The sequence below is a fragment of the Anser brachyrhynchus genome (genome assembly GCF_964034855.1).
Source record: "Anser brachyrhynchus genome assembly, chromosome: 1".
Classification (NCBI taxonomy): domain Eukaryota; kingdom Metazoa; phylum Chordata; class Aves; order Anseriformes; family Anatidae; genus Anser; species Anser brachyrhynchus.
In genome coordinates, this window is record NC_137694.1 from 143,155,082 (window position 1) to 143,177,209 (window position 22,128).

The window sequence follows — 22,128 nt, forward strand, 5'->3', positions numbered from 1 at the left end:
TGCCATCAGTATCTAAGCAAGTTAGTTTAAAGCAATGTCAAATATGTCTATATGTCTAGAAACTGCAGTATAATTTATCTTTATGCATCATTATGGATCACATACAACAAGTGAAAGCTTTCTTTCCTACTGAGGTAGGCAACTCTGGAATGCAAATGGTAAATCCTGAATTTCAGACATGCAAATGATTGCCTATCAAAACCCCTTTCCAAACTGGTCCCTAGGGTATTGCATACATGTAAAGAGGGAAATTTGAAAGATTCAGACAATTGCCACAGGCTTCTTTAATTCTAACAATACTTCTCACTTGCAGATAGAAGCACAAGTCTGAAGGAGGAAATAATAGCTAAATGGATATTAGTATATGCCATTACCTGATCTATCTGCACAATTACAGCAATCTATAAATGCTAAATTTGCTTATCAAATTTAGCTGAAGAGCCTAAAAACAACCACTTTTCAGGAATAATACATCACTTCAGAGTTGTTTGGAACTGACTGAACTTAAACTTAGAGGAAAAAAAAAAACACATAGGTATAATGCCTACAGGAGCTGCGAGAAGTAATTGCTTCCAGAGAAACTTACTAAACCAAACTGAAGGGGGAATACAACAGTCAACTCCATTTCTGAAAAACAGGCATTAAAAGGCCAGAGAACTTGAAACTGAACTGAAAATGAGAGTTTTCCTCTCCTTTAACAACACCAGAAACAGAAATATTAAGACTAAAAACAACTCAAGGCACACCACAGCTGTCAAATAAGAGTAAATCAGTATCTCTGCTTTGAGACCGTCCCAGTGATTCAGTCAAATAGAATCATTTACTCCAATAAATACTATAAATTGTTTAAGTCATGGTAGCTCTATCAGTTCGCAAAAGAGGATGTGACCATCTTTGTACCGACTTAAACGGCTCTCAATACATCCCCAAAAGAAATCATCCTTCGTTCTGCCAAAACCAGCCGTTTCCTCCCCTTTCAAAAAGCTCAAAGACAGAAAATCACAGATTATACAAGCAATAAATATGGTGTCCCATTGAAGTCAATGGAATATGAAATAAATGAACGTAAAATAATTCCAAGCAGTTATCATCATAATCTACTGCTGGTAACAGAAATATTGTGTAGAAGTTTTTTAGACGTTCTCATCTTTGTAGCAAGATTGGTTTTCTACAGATTGTGGTTTTAGGAAGAAAATCCCAGTCTTCTTAGAAATTTGTTTGAAACAGAAACAGATGTAATGAACTAAAAGGAGAGTCTCATGGCTACATTTCCATCTATTCTGTAGATCTCATATTGTTATGTAGTCTATTTAGATTGTAAAACTACTTTGTTATCACTGAGGATAGCAAAACTATTTCTTATCACAACCACTTCATTTAATCTTTGCCAAAGAGAAAAAATTCAACTAAATATGAACAGTTCAACGTAACACACAAGCCTAGCAAAAAGAAAAATTAAAAATATCCAGACTTTATATGTGGACATTTAGGAAAAAAATGTCAGTGAATGTATACTATTAGAAAATGTGCCACTGTAGGAGGTGTTACAATCCTAAAGACAGTGAGCATTTTGCTGTTAAGATATCTTTACATTACTGTGAGGCTGCTATTTGCAATATAGTATGTCAATGTCAGAAGAGTAAAAGAAAATTTAAACGTGCAAGCTAAGACTTTAAAAATGTGTGAAGAGACAGATGCAGCTTGCAGTTCTAAGCTTCCATTCATCCATCTACGCAAGATGGGATGTCATAAAAAGCACCAAAACACATACCTCTTCTTGCTTAGGAATGCTGAACTTTGCTATCTTTGACTTGGTCCTGGCCGAATCAGGCTTGTTAGAAGGCACTCCCCTGTATGACTTGGTTGTCTCTGCCGGTAACTTCAGCTTTGGAGACTCATCGGGGGCCTGATCTTGACCATCCATCGGCCTTACATAAGCAGTTGGCTTCTGCTGAACCAGACTGGGCTTCGAAGCAAGAGACGGTGGGAAGTTTTGGACACAGTGCCCGCCGCCGTGCTTTGAGGGCCTCTCTTGCGTTTGAGCTCCTCCTTCCGTGTTACAACTTAGCTTTGCAGGCTGCGGTACTCTGTTGGCGTTGTCACCTAGTGTGGCCCTCAGTGAGCTTTGCTGAGCAGCGTTGGAGGAGGAGGAGGAGGAAGTGGGACTGGATGCATAGCGTTTTAGTTTCTCCAGACTGGATTTTTGGTTTGCCAGTTTGAAGTCGCCCTTGTGTGACTCCAGCGAGTGGTGCCCATGTTTGCTGGCTCTCTGCTGGCCCTCTGAAGCAGCATTGTGCCCGGCCTTCTGCCAACCCATCGTGGTGCTTTTGCTCTGCTGCGTAGGTAGAGCTGCTGGTGTGGAAGAAGAAGTGCTGGAAATAGAGGGAAGAGGTGGTGGTCTTGAGTCTGCAATAAGATGTTCATCGGGCTTGGGGAGAGATGCCTGAGGAACCCCAGGTTTGGGAACCCCAACAAGATGGCTCTGGTTTGATCGGTCAGTTAACAAGTCTTTCATTTCATCATAGTTGCCCAGGGTATTCTGGATGCGATTTGATAGCTCATCCCCCTTGTTGGTCTGCAAAACAAAAAGTGAGAGTTCCGCACTAGTCAGCCTAAGACAAACAAAATTCCCTGCTTGCTTCTGCTGAAATCCTTACTGAAGTAGCACTGCCTTATTCAGCAGCAGCGTTGAGGGATGAAATCGAAAATCCTTATTGTCTCTGAAGACACTTGTCAACATCTTAAATCTACCCTGAACTGGAAAAGCTATAAAGGGCCTTAGAGTATATAAAAAAAGAAATCTATCACTGGTATCATGCTGTAGTTAAAATATATTACCTGGAAACTAGAAAATTTATTATTGCAACTACACAGAATGGTTTGGATTAAATCTGACCATGATAAAACTTTTCCTATAGCCCGGTGCAGGCTCTCCCTCAGCCATGAATGAAAATATTGCATTCTTGATTTCCTTCTCTGCCTGCTTAAGTTTCCACATTGCAGCTGGGAAGCCACACAAGGCCCAGTGTAAGTGTTGAATGAACTCCCCAGTCTAAGCCAGCCAAACACTGTGAGGTGACTTGAAGACAGGTCATGGGATGATGGGAAAACTATAGATCATTACGTCCCTTCTTTGAAAGTACTCTGCTGAGATACTTACTCCAGGGCACTCTCCTCTTTGGAAAAAAAAAAAAAAGAGAAGAACTCCCCAGATTCTTCACAATGCTCAGTGGTTGCAGGAGGGATATAGCCAACATTTCTCTGCTTTAAGATTAATCATTGTTTTTGAAATCACCCATTTGCTTCCTGACTAAAGAGGCAGAAACTCCACAAAGAAATATAACAAGTGAAGGAAAAATACTGAGAAAGGTTGAAAAATATTTCTTTAAAAAGCTGCTGCAAGCAAAAGTGTGTATCATTAGCTTTTCTGCAGTGAATATTTTTCTGAACCCTGCCAAGAATCAGTTGTGTAATGTTCTTTGCTTTACATTTTCAGAGGAAGACATTAATGAGCTGGTGGTGTTCTCCTTTCTCTCTTCTGGACATGGAGCCTGGATGGGGAAACACCCATTGGCTTCAGAAGGCCAAGAAGATCTTGAGATGGATCTTGGTTTAAGAGGGAATCAGTATCTTGGAGAAAGAAGGGGGTAAAGGAAGGGGAGAAGACCCCCTTAAAGTTATATAAAAATATGAAGGACGTAGCGGCAATACCAGTCACTCTGGAAATGTGGAGGTGTTTTATTTCTTTTTTTAAGACTTCCAATAAAATTGAATCACTCAGAAAAACTGTAAGGGAAAAGGACTGAAACTCCTTTTGTTCAAAATCTTCTTTAAAGGGTTTTTGAAAAAGAAACTAAGTCCAAGCAAAAATGCCTTGTAAATGTTGACAGTAGAAGAAACAGTCTTGTCTTGCTTGCAACTTGTTCCCTCAAGTTTCAGGGACAGTACCTTGTAACTACTGAAAATATATGGCTAGCTTTCTGATATGCATGTAACAATGTTGTCTAACAGCTGAATATACCGCAATAATATATGTTGAATGGAAGGAGGAAGGGAAAAGCTCAGTAATGTTGCATCTGAAACATTGCTTTGCAAACTTGCGGTAAGATGGATCAGCTTCTATAGCCTGATGTTCTCTCTGCATATGCAGCTGTTGTTGTCACAAGGACAGTAATCTGCTACAAAAAGAATTATGAACCATTAATTCACAGACAGCAAGTGGCTTAAGAAGGTGATGTTTCTGCACTTTACAAGAACCACATTGGTGTCCCAGAAAAAAGGTTATTACTAAAGGGGCTTCAAAAGCAGGAAGCATCACATACATCTAAAAAGAAAGTGCTGCAGATGCAATGAGTTGTCTAGTTCACAGCTTTAACTGGGGTAGAAAGCATGTTTAACTCAGGCAGATTAAGAGGCACAGAAGGCATCTACATGGGAGTGCTTGGCTGCTATTGAGGAAAAAAAAAAAAAAAAAAAAGACCAGCTGACAATGGAGATCCTGGGCCGCTTGGAGGTCAGATTCATGGCTACCTGGAGTTAGACTGATTGATCTTGAAGATGGTTGGACATACATATATGTGTCTCCTAGGGTCAATGAAATGGTTTCTACACTTAGGCATCTCCTTGACCAGCAGAATTATTTTCTTGAAAACACAGAGATGTTTCCTTTACCGAGTGGATCCCTTCTGCGTTTCCAGTGGATCCTCCAACTTGTGTAGACACCTTGCAGAGAGATGCATTTCCATCTTTCCTCAAGGGATGGAGATCTGCCCTTGGGCCTGTGCCCAGCCTGTCTCAGCCAGCCTGTGCCTCAGGTTTCCTCGCATTCCAGGAGTATGTCAACAAGGACCACAGAATGGAATAGGGCCCCTGATACAGCTTGTCGGTCAGCTCTCTACCCAGCTGCCTCTTGGTCTATGGATGTAAGAGAATTTTATGTCTAAGTTTTGCCCCAGGAAACCCAGCTTCCCTAAGAGAAGGTTCATTCTTTCTGATTGCTGCTTTTTGAATGGGAAAAAATAAAGGCCTAATTGCAGATTATCTGTAGACTACCACTAGCCCAGAGAAGTTAGTAGATTTTCTTCTATATGGATATGATATGTATGTCATACAGAGATGCATCTTATTGATAGATGCCAGATAACCACAATAATTGCAGCAAACAGACTGAATGCTTGTATCATTGCATGGGCTGTCAACTGGTTGGTGTTGTTTATTCCTTCTGGATAAACTGGGGACATCCTGAGGTGAGATTCTGTGCTGAGCTGAGCTCATCTGGAAGAGCTGACCTACATTCTCCCAGGGAAAAAAGCTGGGATCTGGGGTAACTTCTTATGAGCTTTAGATGTTAAAGTTTGTCCTGTTATTTGCTCTGAAATACTGCTGGCTTTATATAACCGTACACATAGGGAAAACATAATCACAAAATGAGTAAGTGGGAAAAGCATTCTGTACAAACATTTCTAACTTACGTTATTCTGCTAAGTAAGATGTATCCATACATTTGAAGACCTGCAGGATCCAACCCTTCTAAAAATAAACCTGATGGTTGCATGGAAGGCCATCAGTTTTTTTTCTTGATAAAAAGCCCTGATATGGTTAATGAGGCAAAGTATTCTGTCCAGAAAATATCCAGAATGAAATTCCTACTTTTTTACCTCCCGTAAAAGACATTTCTAGTAAAACACACTGGATTTCCTGTAATCCTTCATAGAGGGTTGCTATGGATACTTTGAAACGAAGAGGATAAGGGGCAACCCAAAGAGTCAGGATTTCTCAGAAAATCTGATGTTTCAGGAGTAGCGAGACAAGTCAAGGTGAGAGAAGACACAAGATTTAAGAGATTTCCAGTCTGTCTTTGATTTTCAGATATGACCTTCTGAATGGCAAATCCTCTGGCTTTAGCTCATGTTTCTCAAGCTGTGCAGAGGAATACTGAATTTGATCAGAGCTTGCAGTGAATGTCTGCTGTAGCTTCATTCCCCTGTGGAAACACCTAAAACTTGTACACGGTCTTTAAATAAGAGTCGGTTTCAGCTTTGCTTTTACAGAAAGGTTTCTTCTTCTTCTGTCTCTCTCTACAATAAGAAAAAAATGATGAAGGCACAGCTCTGCATCCCCACACTGATGCTTACATGATGTCAGACAGCCCCATAAGTCCGTTGCCAGTGTGGACATGACATGCAGAGTATCCCACTGCTGAAGTTTTGGTGTCCAATGCTGTCAGAATGACTGTTCTTCCCAAGCAGCTGTGACTGTCATGCCAGAAGAGCAGTGGGCAATTTATACAGCTGTCTTGTGCTTTGCCTTTCTCAGTGTTTCCTTGAGTAAGTCAGCTGTAGGATGTATCTCTGCAGCACTTTTTTTACAGGCTAGTCCAAAATAGAGCCATAGCGTTTGAGAATGAGAAGTATGGATGGAACCTTTATTCTGACCTCCTCATGGGATACCCACTAAGTATCCTCACTGCTTCTAGAGAACGCAATGAATTTCTGTCCACTCCCATTACAGTGGATGGAATTATACTGTGGTTGCACACAGATGCCTTCAAACATCATAAATAACTCAGAAACTACTGATGTGTCCATGATACATGAAGTCTGTGGCAGTAACTGGGACACAGGTAATAATCAAAGTGTGCAAAATACTGTAGCACAAACAAACAAACAAAAAACACAGTATCAGCGACCCAGAAAAAAGACAGGCCCTTTTTTTCTGAGGGGTCTATTTTGGATCTACCAAATGGAAAATTATTAGTCCCTGTTGCAGTGGAGCCCTCCCTAAATGCCAAGAGACAGCTAACTTTAGTTTTTCAGGCATTTTTCCATGTATTAGCCCTTGATTGGTCTCACAGTAGACTTTTTCAAGTGGAGCCGTCAGGAGGAGTTCAAGACATTTCCCATGATTTCTAAATGTCTTTGTAATGAATCTGAAATTCGGGCAGCTGGAGGTCAGCTTCAAGGCAGACAGAGCTGTCTTCTATCAAGAGACATGGTTTGAAAGTGGTAGATCTTTCTTTTTTATTAGGGACTAGAAACAGTAACAATCTGGAAGGAATAGCAGGTTAAAAGCTGACCCTGGGACATGGGCAGAAACATGAAAGCACTGAAGTCAGGTGCAGGAGCCAAATGCCAGGTCCTAGATGGGATTCTTGGAAAGAGGCACTAAAGCACCCAAAGCACCAAGGACAAGTGAAGCAGCGTGGAGGGGAAAGGCTTCACAACATGGTGGATTTAACAGCAGCTTGGGCATTACCGGAAGGTCAAAACAGAAAATGCGTGACGTTGCTTTGATGCACACAGGCAAAGTCATGGGTTATCTAGGGGAGAGGAGCAGCCTCCATGGGATGCTGCTCTCTGGTCCCTTCACAAGGACTTGATTGGAAGCTTCTGGAGACAGCAGTTAGGTGCAGAGGATCCTGCTTGACCCTCCTAACAGGAGGTGGGGAGAGACAGTGGTGCCTCATCGCATTACTGTTTCCACGAGGGATAAAGAAAGGAGTTGAGTTACTTCTGCCTTTGTTGAGGGCAAAACATGCCTAGCAGACAAATGTTGTTTGCAATGCTTATAGGAAAAAAAAAAAAGATATTTCATCACATTAACCTTGGCCAGAGCATAATGTTTACTGTATGGCTTGTCCTTCACACACAATTCTAACGCAATTACTTTCTCCTAAGTGTAGCAGAAACAGGGCACCATCACCTTCACCTCCTAGTTTTAATGCCACCTCAAATATTGCTAGGATATTTTTCGTTTATTTCATTCTCGTGTGCTGCTGAACACTGTAAGAAGCTAACATAAGAAAAATCCGATTCTCAATGAACCATAAATGTTCTATGCAAATTTTGCGAGGCTGGCACTTGTGGGAGGTTGCTGAGACCTGGACAATGCCTTCTGCAGGCTGTGATTTTATACTGTCAAATAAAAATAAATAAATAAATAAAGAGCCACCCAGATGGGAAGCATCTACCTTGTATGGTTCACTGAAGAGGGAGTAACTTGTGTTAAACGTGCCATCCTCCTGCTGGGCCTCCTGATTTCTCCTTTCCCATTCTTTCCTGCGCAGCACGTTTCTATCCGGCTCATAGACACTGCAGCAAAAAGTGGAATAGATTTTTTTAGAGTTAAAAATTAGCGGGCAACATATAAACCACTGTGAATTTAAAAGTGAAGAGCTCTGTTTTGCAGACAGATGGCAAAAATAAGCAAGAACATGAATCAGACGAATGCCAGTCCAAGCAGGCTGGGGAGGCTCAGGTCTCTGGGAATGCTGTTGCTTTCTTCACACAGAGAATAGATAATTAAATTCTTGCAGAAGAATAAAAAAGAAATCGCGGGGCAGGATCTAGTCTGTGCAGAACTTCTCTGCTTGAAATGTGACAAAGGAAATATCTAAGCAACTTTGACAAAGACTGAAAGTACTCTTAAGGCAGATGGTAATTACAGCTATGAGTAAATAGAAATTATGAACATATTTCCACTTATGACATATCCTCTGAGTGTTGTATGAGAATGCTCCTTTTTTTACATGGATGTGTTTCTGTAGTGATTCTTTCATTAACTAGCTCCCTAAAGAGCTGTTAAAACTACATGCTGTAGTGGTTTCCACAGTTAGGCTGCTTCTTCTGATCTCTGTTAATCAGCCAAGTCGTGAAACTACTGCTGAAACAATTCTTCTTTCTGATGGATTTGACACTATCACAACTTTAGAGCACGAATAAATGAATACTGGCATGATATGGTATGTATGGCTGGTAGAGTGTAGCTGGAGAGGAAATAAAATCACTGCACTACACAACAGTATTAATTTTTAGAAATGAATTAGTCTGGCTCCAATACAGACACACAAAAAAGATAACTTTTTTTTCATTTTTTTTTCCCCCAGAATTCTGGTATAATGCATGACATCATAAACCAGAGAAACCTTTCCCTAAATTTCCTCAGAACAACACAGGTTTAGACATTTCATCCTGTCATTCTCATCACAAAGGAAACCAAGGCATTCAATGAGGTTTACATGCTATTTCAGTACAATGTGACGAGTGCGCCGATTGCCTATTTTGCCTAGCTCAGCTAATGCCTTTCTTCTGGCACTGTAAATCTGTAAAGAAGAAATATATATTAATGTCATGTAAGTGCACCATGTGTTAATAAAAAAAAAAAAGAAATGTTGCCTTGCTAACCACTTCCCAGTTTGCTAAACATATGTTGCATTGGCTACCCACGTGATGTTACCTAGCATGCCTCAGGCAAGGCTGCAAAAAGGCCAACAGCTATCTGATTCTAATTCAAGACTTGAGAGAGCTGAAAATACATTGGATATGTTAGACACTAGTAGGATTTAAAAACAATGCCTTAGCAGTCAACAAACGAACACAAAACCTTATGTTTACTTGTAAATGCTGCTAACCCCTCCTGGACTCTTTCTGCCCTAACAAATAGGTTTCACACGAGGACGTAGGAGGTAGGATCAGACCAGCTCCTGGTGGGCTCTCAGGTGACCCTCCTGATAGCCAGCTAAGGGCGGATGCCCAAGATTGAACAGAATTTTGTTGTGAACACAGGATTTTAGTACAGCAAGTTCAAGACAGCTTCCAACCACCATTTTTTTTTCTGCTGCTTACAGATGTTATTTTGTTTTTGTTGCTTTTATAGCGTATTTTTCATGAGCACGTTATTCACACTAATACTCCCTCTTTAAAAAGCAGTGTAATGAGGAGGCATTCGTAGGAGTGGAGTTTGGGGCAGGAAAACGCCATCCTCCAGGAAGAAGGGACTAGCAAAGGCATCCCAAAGGTGTCCAGAGAAGAGATCATATACCGTGCACACCACTGAGGCCAGGAGGCTGAGTAGCTGTCATTTACTGTTGCATGACCAATAGTCCTCAGTCACAACAGCATGCCATCTCCCTGTACTCCCATTGTTTAAGCTGGGATAAGAGACTTTCTAACAAACACCTCTGTTTTTAAAGTAAGCTTTCTGCCACCAGGGATAACGGTTACTACGTGTTTGTTTGTTTGTTTGTTTAAAAAAACAAAACAAAACAAAACAAAACAAAACTTTTTTTTTCTTTTTCTGAATTTGCAGGGATCCAGTTATAGCTTCATCCTCAGCTGCCTTTCCCCATCCCCTGTTGACTCTTTCAGATGCTTTGCATTTGGATTGTAGCCTGCAGTCAAATAAAGATGGGCAGCTCCTCTGAGATTAATTATAATACTGATCCCTACCTAGTTTCTAGGAAGTAAACAAGTGCACCGATCTTCACTACGCCTCACACAAATTTAAAAATGCTGTGGTGTGATACTCCTGAAGTGGAGGGACTTTTTTTATCCCTTTATTTGATGGAGACATACGAGTCTCTAATATCCCTTCATTTGACAAAGAACTATTTGATGAAGACATATAAGTCCTCAGATCTCTGAACCCCCTTCCTGAATGAGACACTCACTGTTGGCCACACAAATCACAACCTACAATAATTCAGAATAATTATGCAAATGGAGAAACTGTGTGACAATGCCTAATATGCCATCTATAAGCAGTAAGTCAGGAAGAACTACAAGTCAAGAGTTGTATTCCTTTGGTAATACAGATGGTGAAATCTCCAGCATTTGTGAGGCTGCTCCTTATTTGCATGAATGTTGCAGAATCACATTTCCTTGAACGTATGTCACCAAATGTATTTATTTATTTTGGTTCAAGGAGAATGCTGCCAACTGCTACAATTTTCTTTATTGCAAACACTTCAGTTAATGGAAAATGATTCTTTTTAATAGTTTTCTTCCTTTTTTTTTAGTTTAATTTGTAATTTAAAACAATCCCAAATGCACATGTACCTTTTAACCATTTACACTATGTTCATCATTTCCATAGCTAAGCTGTGTAGTTCACAAAATATCTCCAGATTTTTTTTTTTCCCCATTGGATCATCTGTGCATATGTGTGTGGTGTACATATTTATATATATATGTATATATATATATATATAGTATGTTATATGCACACTCACACATCATTTTATAGGTTAAGTTTTGGTACTGTGGGCTAAAATGTTGAAGCAGTTTTGCAAGACACGGTAACCAAAGAACATACAACCAGTCATCTCTCAACAGTCAGTGTCATTTATATTTGTTTTATAGAGGTCAAACTCCAAAAGGATGAATTTAAACAGATTTTAAATGGTATATTATTATTATTAAAATGCTGTGCCTCTTTCAAATTCATGCTTAAAGGACATGAACTGAAGCATGAGTGATGGGTCAAATACATGCAAAAGTTATATATGACTAAATGTTGAATTACAAAAATTGCATTATACTGAATTTAGCACACTGCTTTAAAAACCACACTTTGATTCATCCTAGCCCTAAGATCTGCCAAGAGACATGCTGAAAAGGAAACATCTACCAGTTAATTACGTCCAAACACCAGTGTCTCAGGCTCAAAGCACTTGCAGCACACGTCATCCCAGTCACAGCAGCTCTACCTTCTCCGCTTCTCCCAGAATACCCTCAACAATTTCACTCTCTGGTGCTGTACAGATCAGCATGCCAATGGGCTGCCACACTTCTCAGAGGAGGCACGTTTAATAAATGCCAAGCTCTTGCGATGGCTTTGGGAAGGCTCCCTTTCTGGGCACCTCCTCTTTGGCCGTGGCGCCCCACGAGAGCTGCCCGAACCGGAGAGCTGAGGTGCGCCCGGAGGGTGGCAGCAGCACCGGCCCCTCCACAGCATTGCCAGGAGTACCCACAGTTTTCTTCACACCACGCTTGACATCAGAAGGAACTATATCCTTTAGTCTTTAATTAGAAATAGACACAGACGACTCAGGGGACAGCCAAGGAGCAGAGCAATAACCTTACCTGAAATACCTGGGACTGGATTTAATCTCTTACAAAGTCCAAAGAGTTATGTAGTCTCAGGCTAGGCTGAAAGCAATCATATAAAAAGCCTAAAGTTTTAAGTGTTGAGGATTCTCTTTCTCTCTCTCTTATTTTTTTTCTTTTAAATTTTTTTTTTCCTTTTTTTTCCAAAGCACGCTACTTCTGACTCAATTTGCCCTCCCTCAGACATCACTATTTGGAACAAGTGGAATAAAAAGGTTTAACCTAATGATTACCTGGATGGAGACAATGCACTAACATGTTCTCCTGCCCTTCAGCTGTAGGGAATGCCCTCAAGTTTTGCACTCCAATGAAGCACTGCACCTTTACTGAAGTATCACCCACTTTCACAGCTGTACTGTGGGCATTAATGATACTGCTCAACTTTTCCAGAAACCACAAAATCACCACATCCCCAAGAGGAGATTCAGGAAAGATACGGTCATTTGGCCACCAGATCACTGTCCTCTAATACCTGGCAGCTTTGAGACTGCAAAAGACCTGGGTGGGTAAACTGGGGGCAAGATCGCTGGTGCTCCCCTTGCCTCCTATCAGTTTATTTTTTGTAACACCCCCCACAACCTCTTTCTGCCCCCCTATGCACATAAATATTGTAATATAGATTTAGCAGAAGCAGCTTAACTATTTGCAGTTGATGTTTGTGACCCAGGAGTTTGATCTCCTTTGCCCCAGCAGCTACATGTTGTACTTCATACAAAACTTTCTGAAGTCTAGACATATTAAAAACAAAAGCAGAGCTGATGACTCACAGTGACATGGAAAGATCTCTTAAATTAGCAAAATCCCAGTTCCTGGATACTTCCTGTGAGCAGACCTAACTGCTTCTTGCAAAGGCTGAGCTGCTTTCCCAGATGTTGTCAGCTCGCGCCCAGACATCCTCACTTGGGCCCAAACCGACCCTTCCTTTCTCATACCAGATGAAGAGGCTCCGTGTGAAACACCATCAGATGCCATCAGCCCCTCCCACCACTGTGGAAATAATATCACTTCCAGTCTCCCAGGTGCAAGCTCTAACTATCCCCAGGGTGTGTGCAAAGATGATCATCTTCCAAATGAAAACAAAACACAAAACTAATCAACCACTCGACACCAAAAAATATATATATATAATAAAATAAAATAAAATAAAATAAAATAAAATAAAATAAAATAAAATAAAATAATATAAAATAAAATAAAATAAAATAAAAAATAAAATAAAATAAAATAAAATAAAATAAAATAAAATAAAATAAAATAAAATAAAATAAAATAAAATAAAATAATAAAATAAAAACAGCTCAGCCCTTATGCAGGACAGTGACTATAAAACTGAATTCAGAATGGAAATTGGGGTCTGAGTTTAATAGCGCCATCGTTCTCATATCTCTGTAATACTTTAAAACACAAAAGGCCTAGCCAACCTGGGACCTTGTAAGGGCAATAACCCCAAACATTTTTAGAAAACAGTCAAATTCTGACAATTTAATTACAATTCAGGTTATTCTTCTTGCTGGATGGCCCGACAACATTGGAGTGCCATCATTTAATGTCTATTTTCTCTTCCACTGTTCATGTCCATGTTTTTTGCTGGCCAGTTTCTCAGTACCAATTCCATTTTCAGCTAAGTATAAATGATGCCTATTTGGGAACTAATTGCTAATGGGATACGGTGAGCCCTTAGAGATGGCAGCCTTACATTTTGAGCTGTAAATGTTTTCCCTAATGACACTTGAAGTATTGGTTTGATTATAACAAAGGGGCTGCATTTGATGACCAAGTGACATAATCAATAAAATACCTTCCTAGGTTGCAACTCATTTTATTTTTTTTTTAAGACTTTTTATCTCGCTTAAACAGCAGAAGTTAATTTGAGGATTTTTACAGTATTTTTTCCCATTTACAAACAGAAATGCCGTGGGGTAAAGCAATTACTCTGATTTACTGTTTTCTCTTTGATTGAACATAAAGATGTAGCGGGGTCTCAAAAAAACAGTAACTTAGCAAACTGTGCTCCTACCCACAGACAGATAAAGTACCTACTTTGCTATTTCAAAGAGTTTACCTCCAGGCAGCAGCACAGAGCAAACATCAATCAATGACATGTGTCTAAGATGAGATTGATGTTTACTCTCACAGCTTTTCATCTTACATCCAATAAATTATTTTTCCTTCACCAAAATGCCTGGTTAAATTTCATTTTTCACTTTGCAGTATCAGTTTTAAAACTTCTAGCTTCCAGCAATTTTAAAGCTAGGATTCATTGACGCTTCATCTTTTACAGCCTGTTTATGATTTGTATTAACCATGAAACACTGCCGCGCAAACACGAATATGCTCGTGTGGAGCTGTGCTGGGATGGCCACATGCTCGGTGGCAGGTGCGGGCTGGAAGGTGCAAGATTGCTTTAATTATGTGACTGGAAATGCTGAGATGGAAACCAGGGGCTGCATTTGGAGGGTTAGGTATATCACATCCACCAAACAAATGGATATTCAAATATATATATATATATCCCACATCTGCAAAATCAGCATCTGAGCGTCCAAGGCAGGTCTTTTGAGGAGCCACGCTGGGCAACTGGAAAGAGCCAAGAAAAGGCTAATTGTGGGTGCAGTTGTTATCTTGGAGGCACTCTCAAAATGTGAGGGCTTTACATGTAACCTGACTGAATTTTAAATACGTGTTGAAATATTGAGAAAAACCAACGACGGCAATTGAGACTGGAATCTAGGTTGTTGAATCACAGCAGTAAACATCACAACAGAGGAACATTAAAAAAGAATCCAATTTAGTTCAACATCTGCTGGTGCAAGAATACCTATTCCAGCTCTGCTACAGATAAAACACGCACATTTTCTTCCCTCAGCAAAGTTTTGCCCAATGAGAGGAATTGAGACATAATTCTGATTTTCTATTTTTTGTACAGTTTCAAGAAAAAATACTTCATCATATTATAAAATTCTACCAATCCATAACCACAATATACATAGATATGATAAAATTAATCTTTCAGTAGTAATAGATAATCCTACACTTAATGCCCTACCGTTTCTTTTTTTTTTTTTTCTATTAAATTCTGGTGCTCTTTTTTTTATAACCCTAAAACTGCTAGCAAAACTACCTACAATGGATGGAGATCTAATAACGACAGTGTGCCAAGTGAGAAGCGGAACATTACTATTACCTTTAATTTCACACATTAAGACGTAAACTTTTAAGGGAAAATTCAGTGCACTGTTCTAACAACTTATTGTTTGAAAGTATATTAATATGTTATAAATTCACCACTATTAATAAGCTTACACCTGGAATGAGTTTTTCTTTTTTTTTTCTTTTTTCTTTTTTTTTTTTCCACAATCCAAAATTACATTTGAAAACTCTTAAATTAAATGGAGAGTTTAGTTGTCAAAAAACAGATACTGTAGATGAGATAGAGGACATTATTCTTCTTGTTTCCTCATCCATATTTTCCATGAGGAGAGAAAAAAAATAGCAAGACCAAAGAGCACAAAACAGACAAAGCACAGTAAAGCTCTTTCATTTGATTTTGTTAGTGTTACTTTTACATTGTAGTTAAAAAATACAAGAGCTGAGGGCATTGATGAGGAATCCTTCTTTTTCTGCCTAATCTAACACAGCTAAATTCCCTGGGCTGTTAAACAAGGCTTTACCTAACTTTGCTGTTCATCTGATCCAGTTTTGTATTACATCCTTGAGAATGATGCCAAAGATGTCAGACACAATGCCCCATTTGTCTATTTTTTCTCCACAATGATTTCTCTTTCCTATGGCATCCTTAGAGTCATAAAATCATAAAATATCCCAAGTTGGAAGGGATCCACAAGGCTCATCAAGTCCACCTCCTGGATCTACACAGGAACACTCAAAAATTGGACCGTATGTCTGAGAGCATTGTCCAAATGCAACTTGAACTCCAGCAGGCTGGGGGCCATGGCCACTGCTCTGGGGAGCCTGTCCCTCTTGGTGAAGAACCTTTCCCTAATATCCAACCTGAACCTTCCTTGTCTCAGCTTCATGACGTTCCCTCAGGCCCTTACGCATGGGAAACTGTTCCAGTTATCTTTTGCCAAGCCTGTGTGTGTGGTTTCTTGTTTGTTGTTTTTGGTTTTGGTTTTCCTTGAAACTTCTTTTTTAGGCTCCTTACAATCATATTTAGTCCAAAATTATATATATTTAATCAGCTATTCAGTTCATCTCTGTAGGGGATGTGCATACATAGGCAAATTATTCATATAGTCTTGGTGCACACGCTGAAGAGTATATGGATTGAATCTTGCAATAAGCTGAATTTACTCCTGTTGACGCATAATTTTTAGGGATGTTCTAAACATTTTAAATGCAATGAAAAAATCTGGCCTTTTAAAACCTATTTGATATTTTGCAGTAAATGTTTAATACCTTATTCACAATGTTTGTTATTGACATGTTTGCTGAAAACTGGGCTTCAGACATTGAAAATTTTCAGTAGTAGTTTCAATAATTTAAACAAGCAAACAAACAAGCTTCCTGAAAAAACTGTCAAAATGACTTTTTTTTTTTTAATGTTTTTAACAAAAATAAACCTCCTTGGTCTCATTTTTCTCTGGCAGCTCAAATAGGATATTCTTTCAATGGGACTCCGAACAGTGATGCATCTATCCACAGCTAATTGCAGGACTGAGAAGTACACTGAGGTATACTTCACATAGCACAAAAAATATATATATATATATTAATAATAATTATAATTCAGGGCTTTGTAACCAGTAGAAAACTGTTATCAACAATTTACTCTGGTGCAACTTGACAAAGTAGCAATAGCAAAGACTGTAATGAAACATTAAGGCCAGATCTAAGAGTACCTTGCCACTACAGAGGTAACAGGATTGTTTATTAGAAAACCTTCCTGGCACAGTAGCAAAAAGAACAAAACTTTACAGGGCTTCACAGATGACAAAGATTTCTTCAGTAGTTTTAATTTGTTTAGCTCCAGTCCTTCTGGCGCTGTAAAAAGCCCAAATGAAACATGACTGAAGGTCATGCAGAGACTCAGTACTTAAATGTAAAGGTTGCAAAATCTTGTCTGATTTTACATTGTGCACCCTTTATTTTAGATCAGCATTCAAAATTATCTGATGTCCAAAAGGCACCAAACTACAGCACTGGCTGCCTCCTGTGTGAAGTGCAGGACACAGCATTTCAGATCCATATAGTATTGTACTTTCGTGGAAAGACAAAGTACAGTATTTCATTATGAATGTGTCAGCTGTTAGCAACCATCAAATCTATGACTCATGAAAATGTCTATACATGTTTTATTAACTAAGCAACATTTCCAATTTACTCTTACTGTAATGGATAATGACTGAAGGTTCATCAGGGTTAATCAAGAAAACGATGTAAATTTTATATTGTATTATGTTTCACTTGGCTTAAAATGGATCTTGGGTGACAATCTTTTTTATTTGTTAAATCGTAATTTACTGCGTTATGGAAACCACACAACAGCCCCAGTGTGAAACAAATAATGAACAAGTCAGTGTATAAGTCATCAGATTTTATGTATTCCCAGAAAATCACTTCTTGGGAACTTCAGTGGAGAGTCACTGAGTTTGTTTTTTCTGTAGAAATAGAATTAATGTTTTGAGATGCCTTGCTTTAATTAATTTTTCTTTCTTTTTTTTATGGATAGATGGAGACCTTACTGTAGCATGTTATATACTAAATAATATTACAGAGGAATCATCACAATATACAGATAAGGCTGAGCTAAGTTTTAAATAGATGTGTGTTAACATGTCTACAGATTAAAAGTAAATTTGGATGATGTTTATGACTTCACGTGCAGGTAAAGCAACAACCAAAGTTGTTAAACCCTATGCCAGATGCACAGATAAAAAAACAAAACAAAACAAAACAACAACAACAACAACAACAAATCCAGCAGCAAATGTCCAAAAAATGAATCCACTAAAACCTCTGGTTTTGTTTATATGAGCACCTAATATGTAGCTCACTATACAAAGAAACCATGATTGTTTTTAGCAATAGATTTTTGTTTGTATGAGTCCGAAAGCATAAAATCCTGTTAAGGGGAATTACAAGGTTCTGTATTCATTCTGCTTTGTTGAAGTAGAACAATAGAAAATGGAATGACATATACACCTAAACCTAAATCTCAGCCTAAACCTAAACCCAAATCAAAACCTTAGCCTAAATCTAGCTGTCTGTCTACCTAACACCTATGCAGACAGCTTGCTCTAATGAAACCAAAAGGACCACTGAAAGAAGTCTGGGTTCAAGAAACTATGATAGTTGTGTTTTATATACACCTTCAGTCTACAAACAATGAAAAAATAGTTAATAGAGGGTGTTCCACCCTCCTTTCACAATAAACGAGTACCAGCCAAACAAATTTCATTGTACCATGCAACTAGCTAGCTTCTATAAAATACAATTTACATATTTAAGCTGCAGCAAAATGAAAATTACTTCCCAGTTCTTTCTTCTGAATGTGGACTACTTAAAGTAAACTGAGGTTGATACTTGACCAGTTACAAATATCACTTCTCTTAGGAACCTGGATGAGAAAGGTGCACAGCACACAGAAATCACGAGGCTTTAAGCTTCTTATTCATTACACCCTGATCACCCTGTGCAGCTCTGTCATATTTTGACATGTAGCCAACAAAATTAGGAAGCAAAGTTAGCCAAAGCCAGCATACCCATGCATAAAAGAGCAATTTGTATCTATACATGAATAAAAATTCTTACTAAATTCTTACTAATTCTTACTAAATTTCTAATTTTTCTAAAATGATGAAAAAGTTAAAACTTTCATATCCTGTGGCTGGTGTAAATCATGTATGCTCCTTACCCATGCTAACTCTAATTCATTCTGCCTGTGAAGACAACTACGTCATGACTCATGTTGCCCATCTTCAGAGTCACAGAGAGAAGCACCCAAGCACTCCCTTTCTTAAGTGACATGCAAGGGGATGAGTGTATTTTCTCTCTAATTGCATCCAAAAAAAAACACATTTGAAACAATCTTATAATTAATGTTTGTGCCTTTCTTGACACTCTGTTTCTGTTCAAGAAGAGTGGTGGTGACATGACCGTGCTACAAATCCAGGCCAAATATAACATCAGGAAAACATGATGAAGGTATAAAGCACAAAATAAGCTGTTGTATTTTAACTCAGAGAAATAGAGTGCCTGTGTGAGTGCCCCAGTTTCAAGCAGGTTAAAATGTCTTTATATATTTCTGAACTGGAAGGCAATGACACAAAAATGACAAAAGATTACCCAGAAGCATTAATGGTGGGGGTAGATGCAGAAGCTGTTCCAGAGATGCCCGTGAAGAGACTGTGCCAAAGAGGCAGATGCTGTGTGTTGAAGGGCATCAGCCTGGTTCCAGTCCAACATGGGAAAGCCAGTGACCTGATGAAGCAGGATAAAGCATCGTGTCCTCACTCTCCAACAGATGTCTCGCCTGGACTGTTTTTTCTCAGAAAATTTCAGTTTTAACGACAATAAGAAAAGATGATGACAGAAATACTGTATTTTTATTGTATATTTTAAGTCTGAGTTCATAATTGCATATTTGTGTCACAGTAAATTATAAGGATATCATTTACCTGTATAGTATAAGATGTAAAATTATTCAGTGATTCATTTTGAAAGTAAAAAGAGGTATCTAAATTCTATATATTATTATAAGAACATGAAGCTGGATCTAAGTTGTATATATTATTCTAAAAGCATGAATTTACATGTTTTGTAAATGTCTACAGCATTTCCATTTGAATTTTTTGTGGCAAAGATCACCTTTTATTATTCTAGAAAGCTTAGAAATCCGTGGATTGTTTTTTCTGCAAATTTCTGAAATGTTTTAAAACATTAGGCTTCAATTTGACTTTTTCTTACTCCAGCATTCAAGCACATCAAATTTGTGTGTCCTCCCCAAAAGCACGCTGTTTTCATGGGAATAACTTAGGAGGACTAAAATCCTCCTCTGACAGGTTGTGCATAAAAACATTTTTATGTTTCATTTTCCTGTTTCAATAGGGTAATAAATATAACCAAAAGGAGTCAAAATGCACATTTTCTCACTGGTGAACAAAAGAATAAAGGGAAAACAAAGGTGAAGGAATTCTCCTGATTTTCCAGTTCAGAAAAGCCAGCAAAATGGTGATGCTTAAGATAGGAGATCTGCAGCAGAAAAAAAAAGCAGTATGGGAGGAACCCATCCTGCATCATTATATTGACAGATTATCAGCCTAAAATCCCTCAGTCCTCTGTTCTTCATTTGGTTAAGAATGGATAGGATTTTGATGACAAGATAAGCTCTATCCTGGCCATATAGTGATCCATGAACTTCATGGAAACTCATGTACACAGTGCTAAAATCAAATGCTTATAAGGATGTTAATGACACAGGTTGGATTTGGCTGCTCACATGCTCTCAGGCTTTGCAGTCTTAGAAGTGGTGACAATAAACCTCCCGCAGTACCAAATTCTTGTCAAGAAATTATATCTGAACCTCGCAGAAGGTGCTTAATATTTTAAATACATGGGATGACTCTGAAGCTCTAATACCACATTTTTTTCCACAAAAAACAAGCACATCTCTCCAGGTTGGAAAAATGGTATTCCTGGAGGGGGCTGTAACACAGGTGAAGAGCAGCATTACTCCACAAGCTTTGCCTGATGGAAGAAACCTGAAATAACACTGAACAGAAACCTGACAGAGCTGTTTGCTGTCCTCTTCCACCCTGCTGGATGGGCCCACTGTGGGGACAAAATGACCTGGGTGAGGGTGGGAGAGAGCAAAAAACATTTTATTTGACTCCAAGCAAAGTGCAGTACAATTCACATGTGGTAACTGGAATATCCCAGTGCAAAAAAAATAAACAGAAGCTGTTATTAGGCGAGAGAGTATCTTGTTGCTAGCATGCACGGTTAAACAGAAAGCTGTTACTACATTTAGCATTCCTTAAAACTTTCCAAATAACAATGTTGACATAATTTCTCAGTAACAAAGGAAATGGAAGAGAATTACTTCCTTCTAGATGATGGAAAGCAAAAGACTTATATAAAGATATAAATATATACTTATATATGTGACTTATATAAAGATATAAATATATACTTATATATGTTTAAATACAATTAAAAGAAAACAAGCTCAGAGAATTTGTTTAGTTTTGAAACTGACACTGTTTCTTGGAAAACCATGAAATAGTTGTAATAATACTCATGTTCAATTTTGCTGTGAACCAAAATAATATCTCAGCAACTCAGCAACAAAGCTTTGTCAAAGGTTTCTGAATTTTTAGATGACCCTGCAGAATATTTTGCTGCTCCTGATGTATGAATACCTAACCTACCTAACTTGATACTAAGGACACCATGATAAAGAGAAAGCAAATTTCATTAGAAACTCAGGAAATAAATTCTGAAATGGATAATGCACTAAATTAAAAGGAATAGTTGAGCTGGGTAGACTTGAGTATCAAGTTGAAAATATTATTATTTAAACTTATTCGTTTCAAATTAATCTGTTCTCTAACAACTTAAAAGCCTAGGTTTAACATATTATGACATATCTCATTTTATATACACAAAACAGAAAAAACATGTTGCTCTGCATATCTCCCTGGGGCCAAATTAAACAAAACATAAATTTCAGAACTTCATCTCCCTTAATGAATTTACTTTCTCAAATGCTAAATAAAATGTGTGTAACCCTAAAAGATTAGCTGATTGTCTGAAGCTAAAGACAAAAACACTTCATAGAGTTAACAGCTTCCCACTTCCAGTGGGGGAACTGTCATATTGTGTAGCCTATTTAATGTCCTTTGTCATGAAAGCTTACAAGGAGGAGCAATTTCTCTACTGTGCATCTTCAGTGCCACACAGAATTGACTTGTGAAACACCACAGGCATGTAAAAATAGCACCAGTCTTAGGGAAGAAGTACAAGGCTGTAGCTTCCCAGAACCTTATATGACCCAGAAAGTATCCTGCAGCAGAAGCACCAGCTGAATGATTCATGGTCCATTTGGGTCACATTTTAGCAATCCAAGCACACAAAACATCTCATATCCTACAGGTCTTCCTTTCACCATCTTCCTATTGCCTATGCTGTTTTGATAACAACCTTCTTCACAAACTGGCCTGCAGCTGGGCCCTGAGAAGAAGCGCGCACTGTGCCTTCTTCAGCCTCAAACAGTCAGGAG

General features: G+C 38.6%; 1 protein-coding gene across 3 annotated transcripts in view; it reads right to left on the reverse strand.

Moving 5' to 3' along the window:
• AFF3 (ALF transcription elongation factor 3) overlaps positions 1 to 22,128 on the reverse strand; it is a 337,924-nt gene that overhangs the window by 281,736 nt on the left and 34,060 nt on the right. For 2 of the 3 annotated variants that reach the window (XM_080556980.1, XM_080556979.1), the window contains exons 2-3: positions 7,970 to 8,090; positions 1,772 to 2,575 (exon numbers count right to left, since the gene is read on the reverse strand). In XM_080556980.1, coding sequence (XP_080413106.1) covers positions 1,772 to 2,575; positions 7,970 to 8,090 — 925 coding nt within the window. Of the gene's footprint in view, positions 1 to 1,771; positions 2,576 to 7,969; positions 8,091 to 12,652; positions 18,952 to 22,128 lie in introns of those variants that run through there. The other variant, XM_080556981.1, reaches the window with a different exon arrangement.